Source organism: Tilletiopsis washingtonensis (assembly GCF_003144115.1).
Source record: "Tilletiopsis washingtonensis strain MCA 4186 unplaced genomic scaffold FA09scaffold_14, whole genome shotgun sequence".
In the NCBI taxonomy this organism is placed as follows: domain Eukaryota; kingdom Fungi; phylum Basidiomycota; class Exobasidiomycetes; order Entylomatales; genus Tilletiopsis; species Tilletiopsis washingtonensis.
In genome coordinates this window covers 433,018-449,611 of record NW_020312011.1, presented here as the reverse complement: position 1 = coordinate 449,611, position 16,594 = coordinate 433,018, and the positions used below count along the sequence as shown (strand labels likewise).

The window sequence follows — 16,594 nt, the reverse complement described above, 5'->3', positions numbered from 1 at the left end:
TCTGGCCACCCGCCGCCACCGCAGCGCTGCCCGAAGAGCTCGTCTATCCTGCCGCGGCCGCTGTGCAGCCGCTGCGTAAGGCACCGGCGGCTCGTGTGCATCTTGCAGCGGCGGTGAGACCATCGAGGAGGGCAGCCGGCGGCTGCGCTGCCGCGGCCGCTGCATGGATGCAATTTGCGGGCGGCGAAGAAGCAGGCGGCGCCGCGCGACCCGGCGGCTCGGAGGCCGGCCTCCTACGCGCGCCAGCGCCAGAGCCCGAGGCCGCCCGCCGGCTTCTGTGGCGGCTGCTGCAGAGTGGCCACCTCCTGCCGCACTCGCCATCCCGGCTCTCCATCGCGGCAACCTGCAGCGACCGTGCGCGCCGCCGGGCGTCTGGACTGCGGGCAGCAGCGCAGCCGGCACTACACGTGCAGCCGTTGCAGCGCCGTCGCCGCGCCCGCACTCCGCCGTGAGCGCACGGCCAGGGCTGAAATTTGTGTGGCAGCAGAGGGGAGAGTGCGGGAGCGCTGCGAGAAGAAGCACTTTGCGAGCCTCCGGCACTGTACCTCCGCCGTGTTGCGCCCCTGGCCCCTGGGCGCTGCTATATAACCTGCTCGCCCTCTCGCAGCGCCTTTTCGTGTCTCCTCACCCTTTCTCACCCACCCCTTACCATCCACACGCCTGCAACCATGGCGTTCGGAAACGACCTCGATGCTGTGCGCACACAAAACTTGCGGCATGCTCTGCAGCGGCTGATCCCATCCTTCCCGCGCAGTACGCCGGCGCGTCGACGTCGCTCGCCCTCGTCGAGAAGGCGCGCGCGCGCAGCTTCCTCGGTGTCTCGTGGGGCGAGTGCAAGCTGCTCATCATTGCGGGTGTCGGCTTCCTCATGGAGTGAGTGCAGGACCAGATTTTGGCGCTTGCGGCGGGCGGCGCTGGGCATGTGCGGCGGCAGTGCGCGCACCTGCTCAGCTGCGATGCGCTCTGCGCGCGCACGGCCGCACCGCAACCCTCCGCCTTGGACCGCTCCTGACACGCCTGTGCACAGCGCCTACGACCTGTTCATCGTCAACATGATCTATGCCATCATCCTCGTCGCCTACCCCGCCTTCCACGGCAAGAAGAACATCACCTGGGGCCTCGAGGGCGGTGTGCTCAAGGCCTCGGCTAACATCGGCAACGTCGTCGGCCAGCTGCTCTTTGGCTTCTGCGGCGACGCCTTCGGCCGCTCGGCGGTCTACGGCAAGGAGCTCATCATCGTCATCGTCGCCGTCATCATGATCATCAGCGTGCCCGACTACCTCGGCGGCGTCGGTGTCACGGCGTGGATGACGGGCTTCCGCTTCCTCATGGGCATTGGTGAGTGCAGCAGCGAAGTGCGGCAGGGCGTTGGAGGCCTGCAGGCCCAGTGCGGCAGCGCAGTTGAGGCTCGGCTGCGGCGCGGCAGTGCAGCCTTTCACACCAGCATGTGCTGACTCTGCTCACCAGGCATTGGCGGCGACTACCCGATGTCGGCCTCGATCGTCTCAGACCGCGCGCACGTCAACAAGCGCGGCACGCTGCTCGCCATCATCTTCTCGAACCAGGGCTGGGGCAACCTTATCGGTGCCGTGGCCGCCGTGTGCGTCATTGCCGCCTACCGCGGCCCCGTCGACGCCAACGACACGCACAAGCTCTCGGGCGCGTGGCGCATCCTGCAGGGCATCGCCCTCATCCCCGCGTTCGCCGTGCTCTACTTCCGCCTCACCCTCGTCGAGTCGACTCGCTTCACGCAGGCGCGTCAGATCCAGGACGACCCGGAGCTGCTCGCCAAGGCCTCGGCCGCCGGCGTCGTTGTCAGCGAGACGGAGTCGGACGACGACCTCGCCAAGAAGGACGGCAGCTTCAAGGCTGCTGAGAACAAGACGGTCGGCCTCGCCTTCGGCACCATCGGCGAGAAGCCGCGCAACGAGTTCTTCAGCTACTTCAGCGAGTGGCGCAACCTCAAGGTGCTCCTCGGCTGCTCGCTCTCTTGGTTCCTCGTCGACATCACCTTCTACGGCATCAACCTCAACCAGTCGACCATCATCTCGGCGCTCGGTTTCACGAGCGGCAGCACCTGGCAGAAGCTCATGCATGTGGCGACCGGCAACCTGATCATCACGTGTGCCGGGTGAGTTTGAGTTTTCCGGGAGGTTTGGAGCAATCGGGATGGGTCGCGCGAGGAGGAGGACGCGTCACATCGCGTCGCGCGCGACAAGGTTGCTCACGCGCGCCTCCGCAGCTTCCTGCCCGGCTACTTCTTCACGATTGCACTCGTCGACGTCGTCGGCCGCAAGCCTATCCAGCTCTTCGGCTTCCTCCTCAACGCACTCATGTTCGGTGCGTCATCCGCGCGCGCATCGTCGCGTCCGTCGCGTCCGCGCACTTGCTCACGCGTCCCTTGACCCTCACCAGGCATCCTCGGCGGCAAGTTCAACGAGTACAAGCCCCACACCAACCAGATCTTCCCCGTCTTCGTCTTCCTGCAATTCGGCTTCAACTTCGGCGCCAACGCCACCACGTGAGTAGAAACGCGTCGCGCGCGCCTCCCAAACCTCCTGCTGACCCCCCTCCCTCCCCTCCTCCTTCGTCCCGTAGCTTCATAGTGCCCGCAGAAGCATTCCCGACGCGCGTCAGAGCATCTGCACACGGACTTTGCGCCGCAACCGGCAAGCTAGGAGCCATTCTCGCGAGTCTCGGGTTCTCCATCCTTGCCGACCCTGTGAAGGGTATCGGTCAGGAGAAGGTGTTCTGGATCTTCTTCGCGATTTCCATTGCCGGCGCGCTTGTCACGCTGCTTCTCGTGCCCGAGACCAAGGGCTACGACGCCGACGAGGTCGACCGCAAGCGTCTTGCAGAGGCCCGCGGCCTTGGCGCCGAGGCGAACCACGAGGTTCGTGAGCTCTAAGCTCGACGAGGTGCTCGCAACGCGCCCGTCTCTCCAACCCTCTCTCTTTCTCGCTGGCAAACCCAGCTTCCTTCGTGTAATCACCTTGTAACCCATACCTCGCCTCGGCTTCAATCATCGCCTTTCGTTGTTCTAAGACTCTGCGTCGCGAGGACGCGCACGTTCGGGGTGCTGCCCACCGCGCGGCGCGTGCAGGCGCGCGTCGCGTCGGTTTTCACCCCGCCCTTCGCCAGCCTCTGCACCGCAGAAGAGCTACGCGCAGGCATAATGTTCAGCGGCACGAATGTGCAGCTCACTGCGCCTCTGTCAACGAACAGTCTGCTTCAAAACGTCAGAGCAGACGTATGAACGGGATCTCCGGCGAAGCGCGATATGGCAGGCGGAGCGGCACGCGCCCAGTCCAATTTAGCGTGGGAACAGTCCCACGCCAAGCCCCCGCCCGACCACGGCGCCTCACCGTCAGCGCCCACTCAGCCATGCTGCATCTCTACAGACCCTGCAGCGGTGGCGGCGGCCAGAAATAAGAGACAATGCACCGCACCAGGAATGCCGGGGTCCGCCAGACCCCCGCGAGCGGCGCGCGGTGAGGTGTGGAGAGGAAAGTGCGGCACCAGATGCATACGCCGCGCCAGGCCAGGATGTGCCGTGGCAGATCGCTCAACGAGGGCGTCCTGCCGCTGCGCCGACACCGCGTCACATCGTGCTCCACGACAGGTCACGCTCGTCGCGGTTCTCATGCTTTAGACAAGCTCAAAAGTGAGGTACGTCAGGTGTCAGGTATTCCATTACGGCCGCGTCAGGAACACGCGACAGCGCTCCTCCGCGCCGCCCGTAGGTACCAGCAGCTCGAGCACGTTCTGTCCGCGCCGGAGCTGCAAGCGATACGAGCTGTCCTTGGCCTTCACGGCGGCGCGCGGCGCAAGGAGGATCTCCTCATCCGGGTCCGGCTCGCCCTCCGCGTCCGTCTCGCCATCAGCGTCCGCCTCATCGACGTCCATCGGCTCGACGTCGCTGTCCTCCTCCTCCGAGTCTGCACGCTCCTTGGCGCGCCGCGAGCGTTCCTGCACGACGCGCGCGTTGAGCAACACCGTTGGCGTGCGCGCGCTCGTCTCTCCGTTGGAGGCCTGTGGTGGGCTTGTGCGGAAGCGCAGACGCACCTGCGTGCAGCCGGCGGGCAGCAGCAGTGCGTGCGCGCACGTCTCGCGGTTGTCGAGGCGCCAGCGCCGTGTGCCAGCCTCGAGCGTCAGACTCGCCACGCTCGGTGCTGCGCGCTTGCCGTCGACGAGCGCCGGACGCAGAGGATTCGGCGGCGCACCGACGAGGCGGCGTGGGCCGGGTGGGCGCGCGGGGTGCTGCTGCATGCCGGCCGGCGTAGCGAAGCCTGCGCCGTTGAACGACGGCGGCCGAGCGCCGCCGGGGAGCGGGCTGGCTGATGGCGCTCGGCTGGGCTGCGCGCTGGCTTGTGGCTGCGGCGGCACGGGCGGTCGGGCAGACTGCAGCCGCGGCGAGGCGTATGCTGGATTGAACGGCGCCTGCTGCTGCGGCAGCTGCGCGTACGGCATCGACGGCGATGCGCCGGGCACGGGCGAGTGCGCGTACGGCATCTGCTGCGGAGGGGGCCGAGGGTACGCAGCATAGTTGCCCTGCGGCGCGCCTGCAGGCACCGGCTGTCGCGGCGCAGGCGTGACCGGTGCGCCGTTGGGGCGAAAGGGCGGAATCTGCATGCGGCTCTGCTCGCCTGCGAAGTAGCCCGCACCCTGCGAGGCCTGCCATGCCATCGCTGCATGCTGCTGCTGCGGGTGCTGCTGCTGGTGCTGCTGCTGTTGCTGCTGCTGCTGCGGCGACGGCATGGGATGCATCTGCTGCGCCTGCTGCGGCTGCATGGGTGCGCCTGCCATGTGGATCTGCGGCGGCGAAGCGGCGCCGGCGGAGGAGAGGCGGTGCTGCGGCTGCGCGCTCATGGGCGCGGGTGAGTGCGCCGGACTGGCAGAGGGCCGCATCGACATGCGTGGGCTGGCAGAGGGACGCAGCGAGGTGCTGGCCGGCGGCGGCATGCTGAGATGTGCCGCTGGGATTGGCGGCGACGAGGCAGGCGCCGCCGCCGGTGATGGCGCGGCGAGGTCCGGCACGGTGCTCTTGCGCGTCAGCCTGATTTTCATCTTGCTCGGCTCGGGCGCAGGACTGGCAGATGTCGCCGCAGCCGCCGCGCCCTCCTTGGCCGGCGCAGCGGCACGGTCCGGCGGGATGGCCGACTGCCGCACGTCGTTGGGATCCAGCGTGAAGCCGTCGCGCAGAAGTGCGGGCACGGCGCCCGTCTCGATGTATTTCTGCCGCACCTGCATGTTAGTACCTCCTTCCGGGGCGCGGCGCTGCACCACCCACCCTGAGGTTCACCGCGTCCGTGTGCACCGGACTGCCATCCTCATTGTACCGCAGCGCATTGTCGACCATGAGGCTGAGATCGCTGAACATGGCATGCGGGTTGCGGTACTTTTTGCTGTTGAGCTTCTGCTCAATCTCCTCGATGGAGATGGGCTGCTCGATGACCTTGTAGTAGTCCGGGTACTCGACGCGCGAGGGCAGCTCGAGGAAGAACTCGCAGAGCAGCGTGCCGCTGAGAGAGAGAGCGCGCGTCAGTGACTGCACTCGACTCTCTGCACTGCTGCCCCCCCCCTCTACACTTTGTGCACTCACTTCTCGTCCTTGACGGTCAGCAGCGTCTTGAGGATGCTCTTGAGCACATTCTTCAGCAGCTTGCCGCGCGGCGCATTGAAGTCAAACGGCTTCTTCTGGCTGCTGCTCGGATCCGACGCCGGCTGCTGCGCCGCGGCCGGGGATGACGGCGCCTTCTTCTGCGCCGCAGTGCTGATCTGCTGCTGCTGCTCGGCCTCCTCGTCATCCTCTCCCTCTGCGTCTGCATCTTCATCGCCCGACTCGTACACTGCATTGGCAGCGCGCACCGCCGCCAGGCCGCCCGGCGCCTTCTCGAGCACGCGGCGCGTCTGCGACGGCGACTCGGGCCCGCCGAGCGAGGGCGAGGCACGGCCAAACTTGACGAGGTCGACGTATGTGTCCTTCACCACCGCCTGTCCACACACACCACCTTGGTCAGCGCCTTGCTCTGCCAGGGGCTGTCACTCCGGCACTCCAAACTCACGTGCAAAGCCCTGGCCTTGAGCCAGATGGGACTGTCGCGCAGATTGAAGCGCTTCGCATTGCCACACACCGTCTCGCAGTCGGCGCGCACCTCGCCAAACGAGGCGTAGGCGCGCTTCTCCAGGCGGCGCTCAATGTCGTGCAGACACATGGGCCGCCGGATGGTGGTGTAGTAGTCCGGATAGAGCGTGCGGGAGGGCAACTCGAGAAAGGGCAGCGCCAGGAGCGTCTCGTCGCTGGCCACGGCGGTCAGGACGTGCAGCGCTGCATATGCTGCGCGCACACCAACTCACTCGGGATCAATGCGGTTCAGCACGACGTCGAGGAGCGCGTAGCCCAGCTGCGTCACCTCCTCGGCCGGGCGCGCCTTGTCGTCGCCCTCGCGGATCGCAATCACGCCGCCGCCGCCGCGGCTGCTGCTGCTGGCGGCTGCCTCACTGGCGCCGCCGGAGCTCAGCTCGTCGGGCCGCGCACGCTTGCGCGCACCGTCGACGCTGCCGCTCGCTGCATCGCTGCTGCTCGACGCAGCAGCGGCAGCGGCGGCCGCGGCGCGCGAGGAGCGCTGCATCGCTGGCGTACGCCAGGCAAGGCCTGAGAGAGGCGGCGCTGAGGGACGGTGACGAGTGCACGCGTGAGGTGCGATGAGCTGTGTGCAGGCACGCGGAGCTGCAGCGCTGGAAGGAGAGGCGGCGGCAGGGCACGGCAAAGGGGCTGGGAGCGGGTCGAGGGAGAGGGACGCGACGCGCGCTGGAGCGCGCGTTGAGCGGCGTGGGAGCAGCGTGCCTGGCGCTGGCCGCGCCGCCGCCGCGAGGCCCAGCGCGCCACGTGACAGACCCTTGCGGCGTGCTGAGACGAGCTCGTCGTGCAAGGGCTGCCGCTGCAACTGCGCCTTGGCCTGCCCCAGCTGACGGCAGCTCGGCTCGCCTGCCTGTCCTGACGGGTGCAGGTCGCTGCGCGTGCGCAGAGGACATGGGCCGCCGGCTGCGGCCTTGTGTGGCCGCTGCGACGCGCGCGAGAGGCCGATGATCGACGGCGCAGCGCACGCCCAAGAGGCGCTCTGGCACAGCCGCAGCGCTTTGCTTCACACCTTTGCGTGCTTTCTCTGCCCGAGCCGGCGAGTGCAGCGAATAAGCGCCTTGCTCTTGAGTGAGGCTATACATAGGCATTCCCCGCAGCCGCAAGAGCGTGAGAGCGTCGTCGTGATGAGCCGGCGAGCTGCGGCTGCTGTTCATGCGACGGCGGCGGGCCGCCAGCCGAGCGCGGCGGCGTCCGCGTGATGCCGTGGGCAGCGGGCATGCGAGGCAGCGCGCAGAGAAAGGGCGCCGGCCGCCGCCTCGCGCTGCCGCTGCCTGCGCTGCCTGCCCGCACGGCCGTGGCCTGGCCCTGGCTCTGCGCTGGCCCTGCGAGATGCGCACGCCGCCTCCGCCTCCGCCTCTCCTCGGCCAGTCCGCAGCAGCCGCAGCCCTTCCCTCATCTTGTCCGCCTGTGCTCCCTCGACTCTCTCCACCACCTCGCCCTTGCACCCGCACACACCCTCGGCAGCCCGCGCAAGCCTCTCCGTCGGCCCACCCTCGGCCGCCGCGCACCCAGCCGGCGCCACACGACATCCGCACCCTCGCTCCCTCGTGCGCGCCTCGCCGCCTCGTCCTGCCAAGCACTCGCCCCGCAGCCTCGGCACAGCGTCCTCGTCACACGCGCCCAGCCTCGCCACTCCACTCCCATACGCGCGCGAACTCTTTGCTGCTCATCGTTCACTGCGCCCCCCGCCGTCGTCTGCTGCGCCCGCGTCGCCTGCCTCTGCCGCCGCCGCGCCTCGTCTGCGCATCCTCGGGGCGCGCGAGAGAGAGGGCGAGAGTCTAGTGCACCACCAGCAGCGCACGTCTGCTGGGGCATCCGAGTCTCGTGCTCGCCAGCACTGCGCCACTGCCGCAGCGTAAGCGCCACTCGCTGCTGCGCACGCGCCTGCGCTCGTCGCGCTTGCGTCGTCCTCTTTCGTGTGCGGTGCGTCTTTGCCAGCGCTGTGCTCCCCGCGCTGCGCCTACGCCTCTCACACTGCCTTCGTTCTCTCTGCCACGCATGTCCTCAGTCGTTCGGTGACGTCTCTCCTCCCCTGACGACTGCGCGCCCGCGCACGGCCGTGCCCCGCCATGCCTTCTTCGCCACCCACCTCCTCTCCGCCCGCCGCCGCGGCGGGCGCCTCCTCGTCGAGCGTGCCGAGCTTTCCCGCCGACCTCGCCGCTCGCCGGCCATCCATCGATGCGCGGCTCAGCCAGGCGGCGTGCGAGCGCGACCTGCGTGCACGCGAGATGCTCTCCGACACGTCCGACACCGAGTCTGGCCTGTCGCGCCCGCCGTCGCCCGACGCCGCACAGTATCCCAAGCGGCGCCTCGGCGGCGCGCAGTCGCGCGATGGGCTGGTAGTGCGCCACGACTCGAGCGAGCCGCTGCAGCTGGTGCGCGAGGCGAGTCCGTACGACAAGCCCAGTGCCGCGGGCACCACGGGCGTGGCGAGCTCGCAAGGCACAGCGGCCAGCGTGCCCGGCTCCAAGCGTCCCGATCCGGCGCCGCGCTCGTCGACGTCCAACGCCAGCTCGCGCGCCGCGTCGCCGCCGCCAAGAGCCATGTCGCCGCAGCCCAAGGGCGCCGGCACTACCAAGGTCAACGGCCGCACTGACACGCTGCGCGATGTGCCGCACGCCTCTGGCCCGGACTCGACTGCCGCTGCGCCACCCGTGGCTGCCGCTGCTTCGTCGCCGCCGCCAGTTGCTGCACCAGTGCAGGACAAGGTAAAGGACAACCGCGGCATGCTGCGCCGCATGCTCTCCTCCGCCGCAGGCGGCGGCTCGAAGGACGACGAGCGCGCCTCACGCACAGGCGGGCCGTCGCCCACGCGTCCCGACGTCGCGCGGCGCTCGGCGTCCAGCCGCGGCTCGACGCCGCCGGGCTCGCCGCGCAACGAGACGACTGACTCGAGTCTGATGCACGCCGTGCAGGGCATGCATCTGCAGCACGGCGGCGCCAGTCCCAGCTCGAGCGCGCCGCCGAGCCGCAATGCCAGCGTCAAGAGCTCCTCGCGCGCCGCCCACGCTGCCGAACGCGAGGCCAAGGACCCTGCGTCGGCGGGCGGCTCGCGCCTCACGGCGGCGGCGCTGCGCGACTGGGAAGCCAAAGGAGCGAGCAGCAAGAGCAAGAAGCGTCCTGATGACGCCAAGAGCTCTGCCTCGTCGACGCTGCGCGACATGATCATGGGCGCGCCGCTGCTCTCGCGCCGCGGCAGCAACACGAGCCAGGCGGGCAAGAGCGACGGCGCCGGCGGCAGCAAGAAGGGCAGCGAGAGCGGCAAGGAGACGGCAAGCCTGCTGAAAAAGTATGGCGTGTGCGAAAAGGCGGCCATTGGAAAGGGCGCGACGGCCGTTGTGAGACTGGCGCACAAGTGGGACCGCAGCGAGGAGAAGCTCTATGCCGTCAAGGTGAGCTTGCCCGTCAAGGGGTTGATGGCGGCTTCTCGAGTGCTGACGCCACTCGCTCGCGCAGGAATTCCGCAAGCGCAGAAAGAACGAGACGGAAAAGGAGTACGTCAAGAAGCTGACGTCGGAGTTCTGCATCTCGTCGACGCTGCACCACATCAACATCGTGGAGACGGTCGACCTGGTGCAGGACGAGCAGCGCCACTGGTGCGAGGTGATGGAGTACTGTCCCGGCGGCGACCTGTACGCGGCCATCAAGCGCGGCGGCATGTCGCAGGGCGAAGTCGAGTGTTGTTTCCGCCAGATCCTGCACGGCATCCACTACCTGCACAGCATGGGCGTGGCGCATCGCGACATCAAGCCCGAGAATCTGCTCCTCGACGCCACGGGCCACATCAAGATCACCGACTTTGGCGTCAGCGATGTGTTCCGCATGTGCTGGGAGAAGAGCACGCACTACTCAAAGGGCCTCTGCGGCAGCGAGCCGTACATTGCGCCGGAGCAGTTTGAGCTCAAGGGTGAGTGAGATGTGCGAGATGCTCGGAGGAGAGCCAGGCGCTGACGTGTTACTCTGTCCTTTGCAGAGTACGATGCGCGCCTCGTCGATGTCTGGGCCGCCGCCGTCGTGTTCTACTGCATGCAGTTCCAGGAGTGTGCGTACGCTCGTCCCCGCCCCCCATCCCGCCCTCCCCTAAGGGCGCGGCTCTTTCCCCCCCCCTCTTCTGGCCCTCTGACTGAGTCGCTGTCGTGCAGTGCCCTGGCGCGTCGCCAAGATGAGCGACCCGACGTTCAAGGAGTTCGTGCACGGCTACCACGGCTCTTCGGCGCCCTCGCCGCTCTCCAACCTCTCGCCGCGCGAATGTCGACCTCGTGAGTGGCTCCGGCGTGACTCGCAAGCCTGACCGCCAATGGTCGCTAACGCATGTCCCCGCGCAGTGCTCAAGAAGATGCTCTGCCCCGACCCCAAGGGCCGCATGTTCACCGAGGACGTCCTCAAGGATCCCTGGTTCCTCTCGACGCCCGTCTGTGGTGCGTGTTTGCTGCGCGCCTTGACACTCCTCTCACCTGCTGACTCGCGCGTGTCGCCGCTCGCAGAGAATGGAAACGCAGCAGACGGACATCGACACCTCGTCGTGGCGCCGAGCGCTTCATGACCAGTGTCTGGCTGGCTCGCGCTGTGTGCACACGAGCCAAGCTCCTCCCGTCAGCTGGGCGATCCCTCTCGATCGACCTCGCACATGGCCCCTTTCTTGTCACACATCGACCCGTCTTCTTTCTCTCCTGCATCCTTCCATCTTCTAGTCTTCAACGCCTCCCGCTCCGTCTCTCACACGTTCTCACGCCCAATGAGCTACGCAAAACACCGAAACGAGATGCCATTCCATGCGCAGAGAAGTCCTTGGCCAGAGAGCCCTATGCTCAGGCGTAACGCGGCATGTTGCGAGGCAGGGAGAAGGAGCATCGTCGAATCATCTACACGCACGTAAGGCGCAGCGGCATCTGCGAGGGGGGCAGTGAGTGTCGTTCAGCCGCCGCTCCAAAGCACCTGCCGATGAGAGGGACACGTCGACGCACCTGCATGCCGAGCTCCTCCTGTCCCTTGATGCGGCCGCGCACCACGACGCCCTGCTTCTGCTCCACCTCCCAGCCCTCGATGTGCTCGAAGCGCAGCTTGAGCAGCAGGCTGGCCAGCAGTGCCTTGAACTCCGTGATGGCTGCGCAGCTGTGTGAGCATCATCGGCAGGCACGCGCCCACGGCAAGACGCACCAAATCGGTTGCCGACGCAGCCGCGAGGACCCTCGATGAACGTGAGGAGATGCAGCGGGAAGCCGGCCGCCTTGGCCTGCTCCGGCACGTTGCGCCAGCGCTCGGGGTCAAATTCGTCGGCCGTGGGGCCCCAGAGCTCCTTGCTGCGGTTCATGTACTGCAAGGGGGAGAGAGGCGGGGTCAGGAGCAGGACGTCAGGGGCCAGAGAACGAGAGGCTCCGCACCTGGATGGGGATGAAGCTACACAGCGCAGAGGCACGCAGTCAGCAGATGCACGAGGGGCATGCGCAGGGCGCAAGGCACGCACACGTCTTGGCCCTTCTTGAGCTCGACGTAGCTGAACGAGCCCTTGCCGTCGCTGCGCGGATACGGCTTGCTGAGCGGCACCACGTCGTCCTTGACGAGAGTGCGACGAGTCTGGAGAGCGCAGGCGATGTCAGTGGCCACGCGTCTGTGCGCGTCTTGCCGGCACGCACCGCCACGACGGGCGAGATGTAGCGCATGATCTCCTTTGTGACAAAGTCGAGGTACTCGAGGTTGTTGAGCGCATCAAAGTCGAGCTCGTCGCGCCCCGCAAAGTGCTCCACCAGCTCGTCGCGCAGCCGCTGCTGCATGGCCGGGCGCGACGAGAGCACCCAGAGACACCACGAGAGCTGCGTCTGCGTCGTCTCGTGGCCTGCGAGGATCAACGTCGTCAATCTGCGCAACAGGATCAGCTGGGCGCCAGTACGCGACGAGAGGCAGGCCGCTCTCACTGGCCAAGAAGCTCTGCATCAGAGAGGCGCTCGGAATCCTTGATGTCCGACGCCATGTCTGGGCATGCGTCATCAGCATCGCAGACGCGGCGCGCAGCACCCTTGGTGACCCACTGGAGCGCAGCATGAGATGCAGCAAGTCGCGGCCCGACGAGGAGCGAGCATCCTCAAAGGCGCCCTTGGTGAACGTCTTGCCGCTAGCCTGCTTCTCGCTCTCGCCTGCGGCCTCTCTCAGCTCCGCCGCAATGGCCTCGCGCTAGGGGCGGCTGCAGCGTCAGCAAGCGCACAGCGTGCTCACGCAGACGACTGAGGCGCACTTTCTCTGCAATGATGCGCTGCGAAGAGCGCTCCAGCACGGCGTATGTGGCGCGCATCAGGCGCTGGCGCTGCGTCGGCAGGTCGCGCACCCAGGCCATGCCCGGCAGCGTCTGCAGGTAGACTGCGAAGCGCATGGTGAGCACACGAGAGCGTGGCCGAGGCCCGTCGAAGGACGCACACTGCAAGATCTGCACCAGGCCAATGTCCACCGTCGCAGACATCATCGTGTCTGTCGCTCGGTCAGCGGATGCGGTGAACGCTCTCGTGCGCAAGCACACTGACTGAATGCAGCAGCGACATCGTCGCCCTTCGCGATGCCCTCGAACTCGTCGATCGCCTTGAAGTCGAAGCCAAAGCCAGCTTCGCCGATGATGCTGCGGGCCGGATCGTGTCAGCTTGCCAGTCCGACGTCAAGTTAGGCCCAGGCGCACGCACTCCAGCGTCGTCTTGCTCAGCCAGGCGCTGACATCCAGCACCAAGCTGCCCTTGCCGCACTTCTGTGCGCTCAGTGCGCTCTGGCCCGGCACGAAAGGCGCATCTTTCGCCTCGCTCGTCTCTGCCGTGAGGCGCGCCAGAATGGCAGAGGTGCGGTTGGCATGCTTGAAGAAGACGGGCGTGAGGTCGCGGATCGAAGAGAGGTTGAATGCCGGCTGGATGATGCGCCGCTGCCGACGATGCACGTCGCCTGGGTGACAGAGTCTGTCAGCTCACACAGGCATGTGTGCGGGGCTCTCGACAGGCGCTTCTCACCCTCAGCGACGAGCACGCCCTCGCCGAGCAGGTTCTTGAGGAAGCGCCGCACGTCGCCCGGCTTGGGGTATTCGTACGAGTGGGCCGCACCGAGGATGTGGTTCAGAGCGCCGGCGTCGCCGAGCCAGAGGCGCGGCGTGTAGAACATGGAGCTGCGCCAGGGGCGTCAGCAGCGGCGAGGCGGCTGACAGAGCCGGCTGCCGAGCACAGGCTGGCCAGAGGTGAGGACTGTCGCAGAGCAGAGCCGGCTGCCGAGCAGCGCACACGCTGGCCCGTCTGCTCCAGAGCGAAGCCAGTCCTACACCCGCAGATGTTCCGCCAGGAGGCGTACACAAGGGGCACTTGCGGCGGCAGAGCCCCTCTGGCGCAGCGGCCCTCCACATGTCGCTGCACGCCCTCGACCTGTCGCCGCCACGCCCTGCACTGACCGATAGACAAAGACATCGCCCAGCTCGCGGCCCCACGCCAGGTGCTGCTCGGCGGGCGGCGCGCGCTGCACGGCGCCGAGGTCGCCAAAGACGAGGGAGCGCAGCCAGGCGTCGGCGTGGCGCGGCTGCGGCAGGTGTGCGTACGTGTCGAGGCGCAGCGCCGCCAGCACGCGCCGATACACGGCCGCCAGCACAAAGGCCAGCGGCAGCAGCAGCAGCGGCGATGCGAGCACGCCGAGTGCGAGGAGCAGCATGTGTGCAGAGCGTGATGGGCGAGGATGAGGACGGGAAGGCAGCGCGCACCTGCCACGGCCGGCCAGAAGGTCAGCTCAGCATCAGGTGCGAGCCGGAGCGCCAGAGGCAGCGGAGCGGAAGCGCCGCGGCGCGCCTCGCCCTCACGCCTCCACAGCGCACACAGGCAGCAGCGCAGCATGCAGCTCTTGTGCTGCACCCCGCAAAGGCAAGCCGCCTCGCGCTTCGAAGGCGCTGCGCAAGCGCTGCAACACCGCTGCTGAATGCCGCTGCTCCGCGGCTTTGGCCTCAGCGCCGCGGCTCAGGGGGGACGCCTCGCCTCACTCGCAAATGCTGGCCACGCCTCAGCGCGCTCTGGCACGCAGCGCAGCGCAACCTGGCAGCATCGAGCGGTGAGGACCGGCGTCGCCAGCCGGAATGTGGCGTGACGAAAAGGTGTCAGCGCAAGGCTCTTGGTCTGCTGCTCCCCGCACCATCTGGTCGCCACGGGCGCACGCCCCAGACGCGCCTGCTGCTGACGCAGAGCGCGCCATGAGGAGAGCCGCTCGATCGCCTAGGGGTCGCGCTTATGCTCGATCTCGAGCTAAGCAAGGGCCCATCGTGACACACAGCAACCCTTTGCAAGCCTTCGCACGAGAACACGTCTCTTTCGCCCTCAGTCGCAATACACGTGTCCTATGCCCTGGGTCCCTTCGCCGCCGTGTCGTCGTCCTCGCTGCTGTGATCTATATCTGCGTGGTCAGTGTGTTCAGTGGAGACCGTGTCGTCGCTGCGGGTAGGGCAGTGCTGGTAAGCAAAGGCCAGCTCAAACTCGCCGGCAGACAGGAGACGTATCTTGACGGATGCTCCGGCAGCTCCTTGCCCTGATGGCTCAGCTCGGCGCGCGCTGATTCTATCACAGCGCGGATGAAGGCCAGGACAGACCGGTCGCGCTCCACCTTAGATGGACTCAGAGGCTGACTCGCCCTTCCGAGATCGATGAGACGTACGTCGAGCCGGATGGCTTGGAGCTGCGGCGACGAGCCGAAGACCGGCGACTTTCGCCGGGAGACAGGGCTGCCGTCACTGCCTGGCGAGTCGCGGCTGAACAGGCTCGTCTTGGGCTTGTGTAGACGGGGCGCCTCGAGGGTCACACAAACATTGTCGAGGTGGAGATCGCCATGTGACTACTCGAGCTGGTGCAGCTTGTTGACGTGCTAGCGGAAGCCTTGCTCAGCCGCAGAGCATTTACCGCACGCACTAGCATTCCCCATCTCAAGAGCGTCGAGAAGGAGAGTGCCGGACCCGCTGCGAGCCAAGTGCAGGAGAATGGCGCCATCCCCCTTGTCCAGCGGAGAGCCGACGTCTTCGAGTATCAGCGCAGATCCATGTTCGTCTCTGCCGTACACGCGCGGCAGCACGTCTCCCTGCCCGTGAGCACCATTGTCAGGTTGCCTGTGATGTTGGACGCTGTGTCAGTACAGCGAAAGGCGGGCAGACGCACGCATGCAGCTGAGCAGCGGCAAGCCTGCGCGGTAACGCAGCAGTCTGTTTGCCGAAGAACTGAAGCGTGTACTGCGGCCTCTCCGAGCGCATCGCTGCGACTCTTCTTCACCCAGGGTCGTGCACCGGTGAGAAGGCAGAAGGCTCGGATAGCGTGATATCATGTTCGGCCGAGTGGACAAACAGGATGCAATGAACGTGGACTGCGAGCGGTTCGTTCTGCATCTCATATACACGAGCTCCTCCCCCGTCATCACGAGCGCACACGTTGCGCCAGTCGCTGTCACCTCAGAGAGCACCTGGCTCTGCAGCGTAAGCTTCTTCTCGAGAGGTCTGCCTCTCGTTGAGAAGGGCGTGCTCGAGAAGGCGGCTCTGGATGAATGGCCTGGCCGCGACGACGCCGATGATGGTCCATGCTGCGGCTCGTCCCGCAGATGCGCGGCCTCGAGAATCGCGAGACACAAGGTAGAAATCGGCCTTGTCCTTGCGACATGGCTCCACGCTCAGTGTCAGACGCGGCAGTCGCCCACCGCGGACACAGAGTAGCTGTCCCTGCGTCGCATGAAGCAGCAGACAATTCGATGCGGCCAGGACGCCGTCCCTGCTGCTTTTGCAGGTCGTCCTCGCCTTGCTACACACTTTTGTCGTAGCTCTGCTCCGTCGGCTGCGGCGGCCCAGAGCTCCACGGGCCCGTCGGCTGCGGCCCCCTGCCGTGCGGCTGAAGCTGTCGTGTGGGGCGCTCGAGCACGGCCTGGTGCCTAGACTGCATTGAGCTCGCGGACGGCGATGCGGCAAAAGATAGGAGAGCAGACTCGGCAAACTGAACAATCGGCGCCCCTACGTCGCTGAGCAATGTCGCGATGCCCGTGGCGGGCAGCGCTAGCCTACAGTCCCGGCGAGAAGAGCAGCGAAAGTTGTGGCCAGGAGCTCGTCGAGGCGCCGCTCGAGGACGCTCTCAGCGGCGAGACGCGGCCGCGGCGAGCCATCGGAGGCTTCGATCGCGAAGCGCGGCAAGAGCAGCTTGTCGAGCCCGCTGTCTGGAAAGGGGTCGGCGTCAAGGAGCTTGACGTAGATTTTCGACGTCTCGGGCGTCGTCACCTTGTTCTGGCAACGCTTTGCCCGGTACACGGTACAGCTGGCCTCGCTGAATACCAACTCCCTCACGTCCAGCCCGGATTCAACACCTTTGAAGGTGAGCGCAGGATGGAGCGGCTCTAGGTCCGGCGTCGTGGCGAGCAGACGACTTGTGGTGGGCAAGTGCAGGTGCAGCGCATGGTATTTGGCGTGTGCGATCACAGCGGGGGGTTGTG

The 16,594-nt window shown here is 66.9% G+C and overlaps 4 protein-coding genes across 4 annotated transcripts; 2 read left to right on the top strand and 2 right to left on the bottom strand.

Moving 5' to 3' along the window:
- The first annotated feature begins 634 nt into the window (after positions 1-634).
- Positions 635-3,032, top strand: FA09DRAFT_309717 (MFS general substrate transporter). The gene is made up of 7 exons (XM_025740614.1): positions 635-695; positions 755-873; positions 1,028-1,338; positions 1,468-2,131; positions 2,243-2,340; positions 2,416-2,521; positions 2,599-3,032. Exons 1-7 carry the CDS (start codon positions 669-671, stop codon positions 2,906-2,908), a joined length of 1,635 nt encoding a protein of 544 aa, XP_025597445.1. The 5' UTR covers positions 635-668; the 3' UTR covers positions 2,909-3,032.
- Positions 3,033-3,672: 640 nt separating this feature from the next.
- Positions 3,673-6,778, bottom strand: FA09DRAFT_361449 (Bromodomain-domain-containing protein). The gene is made up of 5 exons (XM_025745357.1): positions 6,358-6,778; positions 6,066-6,300; positions 5,603-5,994; positions 5,291-5,522; positions 3,673-5,235 (listed from the first exon to the last, which is right to left on the bottom strand). The coding sequence occupies exons 1-5, from the start codon at positions 6,630-6,632 to the stop codon at positions 3,694-3,696; spliced, it is 2,676 nt and encodes an 891-aa protein (XP_025597444.1). The 5' UTR covers positions 6,633-6,778; the 3' UTR covers positions 3,673-3,693.
- Positions 6,779-8,068: 1,290 nt separating this feature from the next.
- FA09DRAFT_62754 (Pkinase-domain-containing protein) lies at positions 8,069-10,826 on the top strand. Its single transcript, XM_025745752.1, has 6 exons — positions 8,069-9,534; positions 9,599-10,049; positions 10,116-10,184; positions 10,285-10,401; positions 10,468-10,560; positions 10,627-10,826. The coding sequence occupies exons 1-6, from the start codon at positions 8,212-8,214 to the stop codon at positions 10,683-10,685; spliced, it is 2,112 nt and encodes a 703-aa protein (XP_025597443.1). The 5' UTR covers positions 8,069-8,211; the 3' UTR covers positions 10,686-10,826.
- Positions 10,827-10,912: 86 nt separating this feature from the next.
- Positions 10,913-13,804, bottom strand: FA09DRAFT_361447 (cytochrome P450; the record flags this gene model as incomplete). The annotated part of the gene is made up of 14 exons (XM_025745356.1): positions 10,913-11,031; positions 11,107-11,246; positions 11,300-11,456; positions 11,524-11,539; positions 11,607-11,716; positions 11,776-11,998; positions 12,055-12,112; positions 12,169-12,310; positions 12,372-12,493; positions 12,551-12,601; positions 12,655-12,746; positions 12,808-13,057; positions 13,123-13,274; positions 13,551-13,804. 14 exons carry the CDS (start codon positions 13,802-13,804, stop codon positions 11,005-11,007), a joined length of 1,794 nt encoding a protein of 597 aa, XP_025597442.1. The 3' UTR covers positions 10,913-11,004.
- Between the last annotated feature and the right edge of the window lie 2,790 nt (positions 13,805-16,594).